Genomic DNA, 14,634 nt, shown 5'->3' on the forward strand with positions numbered 1-14,634 from the left:
AATTACCATGATTAGAATCATTGTTTAATTAATATTGTGGTATATAAGAAGTTTAAAATATAATCAGAATATTTTCACCTCTAACGTAAGACAACAGTCTCTCTCGCACTATCCTTCTCATACAACAAAGAAAGACAGGCAGTCAACAACTGTTTACAGAAAGATGATGATAGAGGAAATATCAAAGCTATGCAGACAACCACTATACTGCATATATGACGATATGCACTGTTTTACAAATAACAAACTTTGCCAGCTCCATTCACAAAACAAAGAATAAGCTGGAGAGGAGTTCAGTAATGTAACTCTATGTGAAAAAAACTTACATGAAGAAACAGTCAGCTCTGGAAGAGCTTTAGGAATTCAAATTAAGAACCTCAGACTATACACCAATTATTTTTCTGAAACTGAAGAGCAGCTGCCTATGGACAGTTAATAATCTTTAACAGCTGTGTAAGAAAAAAAGTGGAATCCGAAACTGAGTACTACAAAATAGAAAAAAAGTTAAATTTATGCATTTATAGTAATGTAAAGCTGTATTTAAAGTGATTTGCTGCTACTTAAAATGTGAAAGCTATAAAAGCATTCACACTCTCCAAGAGCCATTTGATTAAACTAGAAAGCAGTAAATACAACTCAGCTCATGGTTAGGAAGAAATGGTCTTTCCCTCAAAAATCCCAAACTTGTCAGACAGCAAAAACGCTCCTCAATAAGGCTTACATAGATCCCAATATCTCAGTTTTGCAAATGAAAGGATGGCAAAGGATACAGGTGTAATCTTATCTTCCACATTTACAGATGTTAGGGAAAGGAGATAGGACAATAGGTAGGCAGACATCGTTAAAGGAAGAAACAGGGAGTCTTCCAGTCCATCCACAAGAAAAATAACTACCTACATTCTTCACTAAATCCTTTTTTCCTGTTCCAAGTTCTCTATGTTAGAAAATCCTACACGCAAAACAGTAGTATTAAAAGAGAGCACTGGAAGATGCAATACACAGCCTCCAGTGTTAGCACTCTGTTTTGTCATTGAAATACATGTTCTCTGCTCCTTCATCTCCCCCCTTAAAATGCTATTATGATAGTGTCCTACGTATTGACATTTAAAGCACCCATCCTGAACTTATTGTGCATTAACATAAGAGAAATTGCAATCATTTGGACTTAGTCTTTGATTTTCATTTCTAAAATGAAGGGAAAGTCCTGAAATAGGTTCATAGAAAAAAATGAAACAAAACAAAACAAAAAAAACCCAAACAAACAAAACCCCACAACATTAAGAAACTTTGCAAAGACACATATATTCATTTTTGAAAATACTCAATTTTTTTTCAAAATTTTTTCACTGTGTAGAAAGGTAAATTGTGCAAGGGCAGATTCCCGAGAGAAGTCATGATTTTACAAGTTATCCCTTGCATGGGAATTTGATATGTGCCTTTCTTCCTTTCAGACACACCTCAGAAAATCCTTGGGAAGAAGGGATATGCTCATTAAGATCATACTTAATATTGATGCAATCCCAGGAGACACAAACTTAACTATGTCTAATAGTTTTACCATTCTACATTTGTTTTGGAATGTGTATTTTAAAAAGCACGTCAGTGGCATTCTCCCTAGAGAAGACCCTCTATTGTTTTGAGAGTGTCTAACAGAATAAGCCTGCCATTAGATTCATGTTTTAAAACAAAATTAAAGTATTCCTTCTTTCTCTTGGAGAAGGCATTAAGAGGACAATGACAGCATCTTCTATTTCTACTTTTCAAATATTAGATGAAGAGGGAATCATCCTTCTAGCAGTCAGCCACACTCTGGTTGCACTGTTACTTTCTTGGCAGCTACTTGATGTCCATGTCCATCTCTTTACCATACATACAGTTGTCATCAGTTACTTAATCACCATTTGTGACACATACATAAAAAAAAAACCAACAAAAACAACTCAAAATCCAATCTTGACTTTGCATAGCAATATTAAAAGATTAATTCTTTGGTGGAAAGAGTAAGGGTAATCACATTCAACACATTTTGTCAATAGTAGGATCAGGCCACAATGACGGGAAAGCTAATTATGAGGACTAAGTCTTCTATAACAAAAAACTATGGCTTAAAGACATTTATAGTACATTATAATGGAATTGCAACCAACAATTAAGTAAATTTAAAAGCAGAGGGAGATTCACTGTCTTACACTTCTGAAATTTAAAAAAAAAAAAATTAAAAGATAACTAACAAGAAAGTAAACAAGAAAAATGTATTTGTTTCAGCAGAGGTGCTTCTCTTGATCAACATTTCTGTGGAGTTACTTCTTCAGTGAGAGACCACAAAACTGCTTACTGTTGATAATAGAAACTCAAATATTTTGAGTGTAAGAGTGACAAATATTATCAGAGTAAGTGATCCCTATTCATGTATTCCTCAGGGAAGTTGTGTGAGGTCATCAATGGGAATTTGGATTGTTTAGTTACTTCACGTTCCAAAACTGAACATGAACTGCTATATGATGACTATCAATAAAAATACATGAAGAAATCAAGCAAAAGAATTCATAAAATATGAACTAACCTGAGAACTAAGCAGCTAATAAGCCTACCAAGCCTTGGTTAGATTGGCTGAAGTCATATAAAAACAGCCACCATCAAGTAGAGTGATACATGTTATGTTTCAAGTTTCAGCTTATGGGTAAAATATTCCAAATAAAGATTGTATCAAAACTACTGTCTTCTATTCTGTAATTGTCTGTACCCTACAGAACTTACAGAATTACAACAACATGCTTTTGACTTTTGTACATTGTATTAGTGTAACAACACTTAGGTATCAAGACAATCCCTATGCATACAGCTTTAGGTTGCCAAGATTTTGCTCATAGAAATCCTACTGAAAATTCAAAATAGAATCTAGATAAAGATATTAAGTAATGTATGACAACTTCATCTTAAATCAGCTTAGATGATCTGAGTAGTACCCATTTGCATATTTGACTTTTTTTTTTTTTTTGAACTCTGCTTGTAATAGATCTGGGCTTATGAAGAAAAGAGTCTCACCCGTAAGCAATTATCTGTCTTCACTGATTTGTTGCATCAGTGATCACAGTTTCAGACAAATTAAAGTGTCCCTACATTATTGTCATTAGTAGACAGGTTGCAAGCATTGGAAGACTCAGAAGAAACCATGTTGAGAAGATCTGCCTGGTGTTGACAGACTACTGAAACTAGATCATTTGCTACCACATACAGCACTATACAGTGTCTTCTCAGAAGCAAAGCATGTTAAGGCATTAGATGCCATTTGCATTATCACACAGCAGGGGGCTACAGCAGCTACAATTCCAGGATAATCTTAACCTGTATCTGTGTATTATGAATCCAACAAAACTATTTTTAACATTAGTTTCTCACATGATAACTCTTTATTGTAAAGAACTTACTTGTCAGGTTGCATAAAAACAGCTCAGATGACGTACTTGAGTTATTCTAAATACATGCTGTCCTCCAGCTGTTAAATTTTGTCTAAGGAAGGCTAAATTCATGAAGCAGAAAAAACAATCAGAATGAAACAAAAATGTAAGGCTGACTGTAAACATACGTAACAGTTTAACCCCTTGGGGCACTGTTTAAGTATTCCAGAATCATTACAGTGCACAACTTAAGAACAACAGCAGCCAGAGATCCTATTATTTTCACAGCAAACGCTAGAGAGGGCAGAGCAGACTAATATCATACCCAAACTCAGCTGACAAACCGCTTCTCAGCTCAACATGTTATCACTCCCTCTTCCACCTCCATCACTCCCCTTTCACAGCAAGCAGTTGACAGTGGACTCTTTTACTTCTTGTTTGCCCCCTTTCTGAAGGGACTGCTTGCTGTTAATGCTATTCCACACGCAAGCTGAGAAGCATTATTCTATGTCTTCTTGCCTCAGCTGACGCTTCATCAGCACTCAGCACAGATTCCTTAAGCAAGTCTCTCCACAGATCACGCCAGAAAGGCACACTTCCATACAGGACACACATCAGCTTGACTCTTTGTCACCTTGTCTTTAAAACTTAATTAGCTTCAGTTTCACTAATAGGAACAATCCATAGTTACAATCCAGAAGTGCTTCGAATCCTCAGAACAAAGATCTTATTCACGTACAAAGCTGATGAAAAACCTGCACATCCCATGGCCCACAAACAGAAAATTGGAGGAATCTAACAAAGCCATTGAGCAACTTTATAACACAGTTCAGGGAAGCAAAGTAAGCCAACAGGGAAAAACTACTTTTAAATGCAGGTATAAAGCTGCCAACAAGAAGTGTGTCTAATATGGTAACTGTGTCTGCTAGCTGTACCAAAATAAATGGCAGAAACTGAGAAAACAAGATTTATGAAGTAGCACTATAAGGTGGACCAAAAGAATTTGATGTTCTGTGAGATACAGTCACTATTCAGGACAGTCTTCTCCCAGAAAATATTTACTCATCTTCTTCTCCATTGTCCTTTATCTTAGGAGAGAAGGATAGTAGTAATTATTTCCTCTCACTGCTGTCTGAGGGTTACAGCTTCTTTATATTCCCCCCCCCTGCCTTTTTTTTTTATTTAAATAGTGCCCAGCAAAAGTGCCTCCTGAAACAGCACTCTGCTGAAGTGCAGTATACAGAGTGCTTAAGTATTTTTGACTTAACTTTTAATCGGGAGCTAAAAAAAATAATTGTGTGAGCAACTGAAAAGAGGGAGATGTTTCATACACACGAAGGGCAAGCTGGGTAACATGTTAAGCGTCGCTTTTCCCCATCTGCAAGGACAGGCCCAATCTAGTTATTTCCACAAAGTCACAGTCAGCCGTGTATTACGCCCCTTTTCTTGCAACATGTTTTTTACCTGATGCAGTTCGTAGAGTTTCATTTTGCCTGGCACACTCCCTGAACCGCTGTGAAAGGCATCACTGTTTTTAATCACTGGTTTACTCTCAAAACTGCGATGCGCTGAATGCGGCTGATTGCATCTTAGGAAAGATCAAATCCTCCTCCCCCGGCAGCAGCCCCGATTTTATTGGTGACAGAAAGTCAGTCCAGACGCTTCCCCCCCGCCCCCTCCTTTGCAGGGCAATGAATTGACAATTCACAGGGAAATGTAAAAGGCAGAGAGGAGCCAACCCCCAGGTGCAGCCCGCCACACATGCCCCAATAAATAATCTTGTATAGCACCAACACAGCAGCTCCTTGTGCAGTGACGTACCGGGCAACTCATAAACATTGGTAAAGAATACAAATAACCTGCCCGACGAAAACTGTCCTTCGCAGTTGCCAAGCGCACTCCCCCTTCCCTTCGTTCTCGCCTCCACGACCGGTAACTTCCTCGGGAGGTGGAGCGGGGGCACTCGGAGGTTCCTGGCCGATGGGGGGGGGGGACGGGGACGGGGACGGGGACGGGGACACGGACGAGGCTCGTCTGTTTCGGGCACCCGGGCGGCTGCCTCTGCTCCCGCTACGGGCTGCCAGCCGCTACTCCCTCCGGAGACCGCCCGACAAATGACGCAGCCGAGGGAAACGCGAAATGCATTAAACTTGACGCGAAACGGCACGACGGAGGCGAGAGGAAAAAGAGGAGAAAAAAAAAAAAAAAAAGAAGAAAAAAGAAACAACCTTACAAGGTCACTTAGTTTAATCGTCTCTTCGCTTCTCCCTCCCAAACTGAAACACCCCGCACGCCGAGCGAGGGCCGGGGAGCGAGACGCCCCGCCGTCCCCCCGCAGCCGCCCTGAGGAGTGGGCGCCCGCCGGCGAGCTGCTGCGCGGTGGCTCCGAGCCCGTTTCACCCGCCGGGCCGGGGCCGGGGCCGGGGCCGGGGCCGTTGCCGTCTATCCCCGACCCTCGCCTTCCCCCCGCCCCGCCCCGGCCCCACAGGGCGGCAGGGGCGGGCGGCACACGGACGGGGACGCTGCGCCGCCATCCCGCCGCCGCTGAGGGAGCAAACTCTCGGTGGCAGCGCAACGCCGTGGGCTCGGCCGCCGGCTCGCCTCCCCCCAGAGCGGGAGAGGTCTGAGGGAAGATCTCCCGCAGGCAGACGCGGCGGTCACCGGCACCCTAGCAGCCTGCCGCGGGCTTCCCTCCGCGGCGGCCGCTACATTTGACTTGGACGGGTAACGTTAATTAGGGGGGGGGGGGGGGGGGGGAGAGCGGAATGCATTCAGTCTGGAAACTAGCTGCAGGATGAGCCGCCTGGAGCAGGATGGTGAAGGGATCCGCTTCCGAACCCCCGGCTCATCCGATTACCCTACGCATGTATTTTATACCTCACATACAGACACGCATTTTCGGCGGCGGCGCGATCGAGGCACGGACCCCCCCCCCCCGCCTCCCCCGCCAACTCCCCCGTCTCCCCGCCGGGGAGGCACGGCTGGAGCCCGCACGTTTCCCCGGGATGTTGTTGCAGCGCGCACGCCGCTGCTGCGGCTCCACTCGCACTTTCGGGGGCACGTTTGCGGCGGCCGGGCGAGCGGGGAGGTGACGGGGAGTTGAAGGGGTGGCTGCAGGGGCTGGCGAGCGACTGGCGGCGGGGGGGAGGTTGGGGGGGGGGGGGGGGGGGAGCGGAGGGCGAAGGAGGGCGGGAAGAAGCTGACGGGGGAAGGGCAGGAAGGGTTAACAACCGTGCGGCGCTTTAGCGCTGGATAGCGCTACCGGAGCGGGAGGCTGGGGGCGCCCGGGGAGATAGAGGGCGGCGGGGAGGGGGAGCCGGTATGAGGGGCGAGGGAGGGAGGGAGGGTCAGGAGCGGGGCGGGGGGGGGGGATGGGCGGCGGGGGGGCATGGGGGCCTGGGATACCCCGGGCCGCGGCGGTGCCCCCCGGGGTCCCTCCCCGCGCGCGGGGCAGGGGTGGGGAGGAGGCGGTACCTTGAACGAGGATCCCGCAGAGGCTGTAGAAGCGCAGGAGTGCGCCGGGCTTCAGCCGCATCCTGGGGGCTCCCCTCGGGCTGGGTGGGCGCCAGGCACGCAGATCCGCAGCCTCCCGCCGCTCCGCTCTCCGGGCGCTTCCTTCCCCCCGCAGGAGCCGCCGCCGCCGCCGCCTCCGCCGCAGTGTCTCCCTCGCTGTATCCAGTGGGATGCGGAGGAGGAGGAGGAGGAGGAGGAGGAGGAGGACCAGGGTCGCGGGGGTGGATTGGGGAGGGAGGAGGAGGACGAGGAGGGGGGAGCGGCTCCTCTCCGCTGGCTCCGGCGCTGCTGGGCAGGTTCAGGTTCCCCCCGCGGAGCGGTGCCGGGTGCCCCCGCTGGCTCCCCTTGCCCCTGCCGGCGTGTCCGTCCGTCCGTCTGCTCGCCTCTCCTAGCCCGTCCCGTCCCGCTGGCGGGCGGCGGCAGCGGGGGGGGGGGGGGGGGGGGAGAAAGGGGGGGGGGGGGGGCTGCGCTGGCGCCGCGGCGCGCGAGGAGGCTGGGCTGCTCCGCTCCGCTCCCAGCCGCTTCCCGGCTCGAGACACAAGGGCAATCTCCGCTTGCGAGGCTCCCCTGGCCTCGCCCCGCCCTCGCCGCCCGCCCCGCCCCTTTCTGCCGGGAGCCGCGCCCCTCTCCCCGCCCCCGGGGCCACACCCCGGCCCTCCCTGTGCCGTGGGCACGCCCCTGCCACCGCCTCGGCCACACCTCCACCGGCACGGCACGCCCCTTGGCCCCCGCACCGCCCCCTCAGGTGGGCGTGTGACTGGCGTCGGCGGCTGTCCAGTAGAAAGACCCCGGCTTCGGCCGGTCCGCCAATGAGGCGGTGACAGGGGAGGCGCGAGACGGCAGGTTACAAAACAAACGGGCGTTTCTCAAAGTCTTCAGCCGCGAGCGAGGTGACAGACCCTACCTCCTGCGCCGCTGAGTGGCAGCCGGCTCGGGCCAATCGCGAGGAGAGCCGGCTCCGCGGCGGCTCTCCAGCCAATGGGCGGCGAGCGACCGGGGAACGGGGCGGGGGGGAGGGCGGGGGAGGCGGGCGGCGGGGCGCTGTCCAGACCCGGTCCTGAAGTAGCGGCCGGCGGCGCACGCGGCGAGGCGCGGGGCTAGCCGGCGGCAGCAGCAGCAGCGGGCGCCTGAGGAGAGGAGGCACCGCCCCGGGGCAGAGCGCGCCAGGAGGCGGGGCGGGGCCGGCGCTCCCGGCTGCCGCACCGGCGGTGGGGAGGCCGGCCGCGCGCCGGGAGGCCGCTCGCGCCCCGCCCGGGGAGGAGTGGCAGGTGTCCGTCGCCGCGCGCCCCGGGCTGCGGCTGCGGTTGCGGCGCGACCGTTAGCGCCCGATAAGGCTGCGCGGGCGGGGCGGGGCGGGTGAGCCCCGGCTCGGCGGGGCGCTGGGCGGGCGGCCTCCCTGCGCGGCGGGACAGCCGCCAGCCGCGGCGGCGGATGGGCGGCGGGGCGGCAGGGAGGGAGAGGGAAGGAGCGGAACGGGAAGGAGCGAGGCCCGGAGCCCGCCGGCCGGCGGGGCCGGCGGTGGGGGCGGGGCGCACCGACGGCGGGGACGTGGGATTGGGACGCCGGCGCGAATCCAGCGTCCCCGCCGGCTGCCCCCGTGGCGAGAGTAACTTGGAGGTGACGGAGGCGGGGGTGCCAGGGCCGGCTCCCCTCCCTCCCTCCCTCCCTCCCTCCCAGGCCGCGGGCCGCCAGCGGCCGGCTCCTCCGCATCGCCGGCAGGGACGACCGGGGGGAAGTACCCGCCAGCTGCGGGCAGCGGGAAGGGCCCAGCCGGTTTGCTTGGGTCCTTGCGAGGGCGGCGTAAAGCCCCTTCTCCTCCCTCTGCTTTTGCTCCCGTCTCCCTGAAAGCAGCAGGTGAAAGAAGACTTGTCTGGGTCCCCGCTCTCCTCAGAATTGAACGTGTATAGATACCTTCTCCACAGTAGCAACAAGAGCGGCTCTTCTTGTGAGGTGCCCAGACAATGGCAATAAGCAACTTCCTGGCCCCTGAACGGCTTGGAGAAGGCTTTTTATTTGAGGGCTTGCTTTGGGAGGGTTTGTAGCGTTCAGCTGGTACTCCTAAATTGCTTATGGTCTACAAGGTTAGACACTGAATGTAAGAAATCCAAGATGGCAGGCTACTTCTTCGTGTTTGCTCATTTGGTGCTTACACGGTATCATTCACCTCTTGCCTAAACCTCTTATTGAAATCAGAATACCTTATTTTTAAGCTGCTGGATCTGTCTGTAAACATCTTATGGAGGGAATAGTGTTGCCTTATCTCAAGAAAGCAGGATTCCCCTGCACCCAAATGCTTATACTGATCAGTTGTTTCTCCATTTCTGGTTCCATCCTTTTTCTGTGGAGATTTGCTCTCCAACATGATGCAGTATGTCTCACACAGCACCTCTCTGAATTTCCACGTTGATGTCCCATCCCTTAACACCAAAGAGCTTTACTGAGATAAACAAGTGAGGAAATAGTCTTAACTATAGGAGAGGGAGGCTCTTTAGAAGCTCCTTTCTCTGAAGTGTCTCAGATCATTAAGGAAGTGCTAACAGTTGTCAATTTTACCTTAAAGAGCTCGTGCTAGAGTGGGATCTGGGAAGTTACATGTTCTGTAGTCCTATCTTCCACTTTGTTCCTTAGGAAGTGATGATTATGCCTAGCAACAGTTGAGGCTATATCAGGATTTACGAGTTCCCCCTATCTCAAAAGATGGCCACGCACAGTACAGAATCAAATTACAGAATTACATTTTAAAGGTATGTCATTTATGTGATTTTGTATCAAATGTACATCACGTACATCTCCATGCCTTTATTTAGTAGGTTACTTGAACACTACCAAAGATGTTGCACTGGAATGTTCCCTAGGACAGGGAAGCATTTGAAGTCTCTCTGGTGACTGAGTAGATACTTGCTTGACCTGTTTTTGGGGGTTTTTTATTGCTACTAAAAAAATACACAATAGGCAAAGGTTTTACCCCTGTTCTTAGGGTTCAGTGCATGTAAAGTGGTAATGGAACAGGGAATGACTCTCAACATATTTTAGAAGTCTTACAAAAAGGAACAAGTAATTTTTAAGGCAGCACTAAAAATGTCAAAAAATGCTCAAAACTTGCATTTTTTCAGTTGGGGGAGGAAATTAAAAAGGCAATTCTGTCAAAATAAGTAATTTAAACCCTTCACTAAAGCAGGACTGTAATCCATCCTGAAGTGCTTTTGCATTAATTATGATAACTGACAGCTCTGTACTTTTGACCAAACGTACTTGTGATTGTAGTCTTGTTCCAGGAAGCGTTATAGGAAAGATACAAGTATCTTCCCAGCTTAGCGATTAGAAACTGTGAATAGAGGTCCCCTGGCAGATGTGGGAATGAAGCGCCTGTCTGTACGTCATGGGGGTTCCAAGCCTTCGCCACGTTAGTACATTTGGAAAAGCTGATCTGCGTGTTTAGAAACACCAGCTGACATTTTCCTCCCAGAACCCAGTAACATGGACATTACATCACACCCCATGTCAGAAGCATAAGCAGAAATGCTGGTTCTCACCATTCTCTTCTGGTTCAAGTGGTTCTGAAATGAGCTAGCAACAAGTTGATAGAAAGCTAGCTCACAGCGGGGAGGGAGTTAGCATTACTCCTCTTCACCACACAGCAGAAATCTTTACTAAACATTAGAAAATTAAACCTGGGGTTCAAACCCCACCAATAAATGACTGCAGTGGAGAGGAGTATCAAGAAGTCTTTATGCTGCATATGGTGAAATGACTTTTCTGCCCATTTTTCAAAAAACAGAAAAAAAAATCCCAGCCAGAAGCTCCTGGTTTAGTTGAACAACTATATATCTGAAAAATTTATGATTAAAATCATTAGAACTGCCAGATATGATGTCATACTACTTCTATTCTGGTTAATGCAGGTATGTTAATTTGACTGTTTATGTAAATGTAGTGTGACATCTTATGACATTCAGTGGCCGCTCACGTCTAAACCTAACGTGTATGGGACAGAACTTTGTAATTGGTCTGCGGCGCTGGAGCTCACGCACAGAATGACCAGAAGCCTCATTACTTCCAGACCAAAAGGGCAACAGGGACTCTTCAGGAAATACACTTCAGAACAGAGTAAAAAGTAATACCCTAAAATATCAACAGGAGATAGCACTGAAAACCAAATGCAGAAGGTAAACATTTTATCAGAACCAGAAGAAAGGTCTTCTGTGTTATCCTGATATCCATCAAGGTGATACTTACAAATACTCCTAATGCTAAACAAAGCAAAAGAATTTAATCTCCAAGCATGATTCAGAACGACTCTGCATGTTTTTTCCTCTCGCTGAATTGGTAAATAGCAAGTTGTCCAGCTTCCCCTACACTTTCAGCACAGACCTTATATTGCGTTCTCCTACCTCACAATTTTTTTCTTGTTTGTGTTCACTCAAAAACTAGCAGACAAACCCTTCTTCTAGCAGAGCGGCCAGCTTTCTTAGTTGTTTCCTCTCAATTATTTCCTGTTCCTCCTTTTCTAGAAGGCATAGGTTTCACAGGTGTTGGTGAATAGTTGACGAAACTGTGTGCAGCCCCGATAGACAGCTCAGGTCACTAACCACTTCATGGCCTGGTCCGCTACATGCTCTGTTAATTTGCTTGCACACATTTTTTTCTCCTGATCAACAAGACTTTGGGCTTCTCTCTGACAAGCTAAACTCAACCTCCTCTAGAAGGAGCCATCTGTGTTGTATTGTGTCAGTCTACCTCTAGAGTTTGCCTTGAAAGACAAGCAAGATCTGAAAGGATAATCGTGATTTTAATGATGCTCCTTGATAACATCAGTGGTCAGTGATTAGGGAGAGGAAATGATACCTGAGGAAGGCTTATTTATTTGACAAAACATTGTGGTTCTGTTGAATTCAGCAAACACTGGAAGATGTAGAGAGAATTTAAGGAGAGAGAAACTTCCAGTATTACAAGCTGTGAAACATAGATCTAGAAACACTTGCTCTGTGTTATGTTCTGTAATATATATTTTTAAGTAAAATTTTTATAATCTAGAGGGTAGTGAAGAAGTAGTCAAAATATGATTGCAGCCTTCCAACAACAACAACAAAGCCCCACGGGAAATGAGGTATGGAGAAGGCAAGCTGGTAGTGACAGAAGTTACGAGACAGATTCTATCCTGACTTGCAATACTGCTAAACACTCATGATCACACTTAAAATAGTATTCTGGAAAGTGAGACTTATTTACATGGCTCAATACAAAAATGTTGTGACAAAACCTCCATGCAGCTGCCACCTAGCCTTGAAGAAATATCTGGTTGGACAACAGCCAACTCTTGCAGTAGCAAGTCCTTTATTCTTCTATTTGCCCCTTCCTACCTGAAAGTGGCAGCATGGCTTCCCTAGGGTGGAGGGTCCCTCTCCAGAAGGCAACACGTATCATCACAGAAAGTGCATTTCCCTGCCCAGTGCACTGTTATGGTCCTATGTGGAAATCAGAGGATCAGATGTACCTTGATTGAGTCTGTGTATTTGCATTTTACATTACCCCTTTACCGTACTTCAGCAGCTGGAACAGAAGAGTTGGGGCTTTATTTGTGTTGGGTGAGAAATTTTGTGTGGTGGAGGTGAGTTGCTGTTGTTTTAAATGATGTGGGTTTGGTTGAAGCTGATTCCTAAAAAAAAAAAAATAATAAAATTGGATAACATTTACTTAGCAGATGCCAGCAAAAATGCATTGGTTTGAACAAATACTGTAACTACTAATTTAGTTAAATCTATCCAACTGTGAAAATATATTGGCGTGAATAAAAATATATAGACATGAAACGCATTGCTTTTTTTTTTTTTTTGTTTGAAAAAAATTGGCTTCAGTAAAGAGCAATTGAAGTTTGAAAATATGCTCCCGTGAAGAAATGTGTTCATTTCCATAAAACATATTGGTGTGTAAATATACAGTATGTATCAGTTCCAGAGCAATATTATGAATTCAGTGAAATTTTGTTCTATGTTAGTTAGTAAGATGAACCAAGTAAAAGGAATTGCATGCTGCAATTACTACATATAAAATATGTGTGGGATGAAGTCCCATTTATAAAGCAATCATAAATGTGAGATATTTCGCTGCCTTTTGGAAGAGAAAAAAGTCTATAAAACAACACTGTCAATGCAATGCCAATGCAAAATGAACCAAGGTCATACGAAGCTGGTATCATTCTTATTGAAAAGTACCTAATGTATACTTCGAGTTGGTGAAAATAACTGCAGAAAAGAATTACCAATGGGAGTGGAAGCAGAATTATCTTATTCATTACCTGACCTCGCATCCATGTAATTTGTGAAATGAAGACACAGAAAAAAAAGTGCTGGTAACATGATTCTCCATACATTCTAGTTAGTTCTTCCTCCTCCTAAGTGTTTGATAATTAGCAAAAGTGTGTACTTTCCTGCATCTTCTGTTAACTAAGCAGCAACTACTTGAAGAAATTTTAAAGTTCCTTACCCCAAACTGCAAAATTATAGAGCTATATTAACTTTAACGCCTCTTATACCTTTATTTCCTTATAACTTAAGTGCATATAGTGTACATTACAGTTGGCTATAAAAAAACATTACTGCATGGAATTAGAGACTAATTGTGTTTTAAATATGCTTGGATGAATGTGTTTACATATAGTTTAGAATACATCCTAGCTAACATCTTTGAAATATATATTTATCCAATTATCTATTGTTTTGTTATTTCTGATGCTTTGTAACTTTTAATTGTGTTGTGTTTTATTACTTATGCACAGATTATGTGATGTGTTGAAAAAACCCTCTTGCACCCAGCTGAGGTGACAAATACTCAAAAACTCAGTAAGAAGGAAGTTGTTCATTCTGTAGAACATGTCATCCATTTTACTTTCTTAAGAGCATCTTCGATTACTGACACCCGTATGTTTACAATGATTTTCTTATATGTTCTGGTGATTTAAAAAGACGCTCTAAACATTTAGATTCAACATTTGGTTTTTTTCAGACTAAGGTTTTCACATTAGTGCATCCTTAACTGAAAATGTTTTCAAATACAAGTCAAAGTAATTTAGCTGATCCAGACTAAGACTCAAAGAATCGAACAAATACATTGTTTTGCCCATACTAAAGACTCCTAAGATATTTGTTCTGGAACACCGTTCCTTTTAAAACAGGTTTTAAGACTTAATAGGGCCTTTCTGTCAAGAGCGTTTCTTTTGCTGTCTGTATGAAAATCAGCCCAAGGCATAAGCCCCAAGGAAATAAAAAAATGCACGACTGACTTAATAGATCATAGCCTTTAAAATTTCTACACATCTTGTCTCTACTCAAGGTTCTCCTAAGAGTTAGATGATTTAGCAGTGAAATACAGCCATACAGCCAGGCTGGATTACTATTGCTTTTTCTAGCAATGAGAATGAGATCGCAATTTTGTCAGGTGACATAAGGTTACGCACTACAGTTAGGAGCAGAAAGAGTAGACTCTGCTTAGCTTGTGTCTAAACCGTTCCGATGCCACAATTGTCCTTCCTGAAGACCTACTTGATTGTGTCATGGCATGCATACCAAAATTCTTTTTATCAAGAAACTAGGGAATGTGAGAAATTGTGTACTCCAGTTTTTGCCCTGACATTGAGTCAGGATGCTGAGAGCATTAATAAGCCTTAATAGTCCTGACCAACCTCACCTGTGGTCTCCACCCACACCCATGGGCCCAGGAGCCCTAT

The 14,634-nt window shown here is 46.5% G+C and overlaps 1 protein-coding gene across 3 annotated transcripts in view; it reads right to left on the minus strand.

The window, feature by feature from the left end:
* CADM2 (cell adhesion molecule 2) overlaps positions 1 to 7,290 on the minus strand; it is a 677,296-nt gene extending 670,006 nt beyond the window's left edge. For all 3 annotated transcript variants that reach the window (XM_049825025.1, XM_049825026.1, XM_049825024.1), the window contains exon 1: positions 6,873 to 7,290. In XM_049825025.1, coding sequence (XP_049680982.1) covers positions 6,873 to 6,933 — 61 coding nt within the window. In that variant the 5' untranslated portion in view covers positions 6,934 to 7,290. The remainder of the gene's footprint in view (positions 1 to 6,872) is intronic.
* Between the last annotated feature and the right edge of the window lie 7,344 nt (positions 7,291 to 14,634).

This window comes from Accipiter gentilis, chromosome 21, assembly GCF_929443795.1.
Source record: "Accipiter gentilis chromosome 21, bAccGen1.1, whole genome shotgun sequence".
In the NCBI taxonomy this organism is placed as follows: Eukaryota; Metazoa; Chordata; class Aves; order Accipitriformes; family Accipitridae; genus Astur; species Astur gentilis.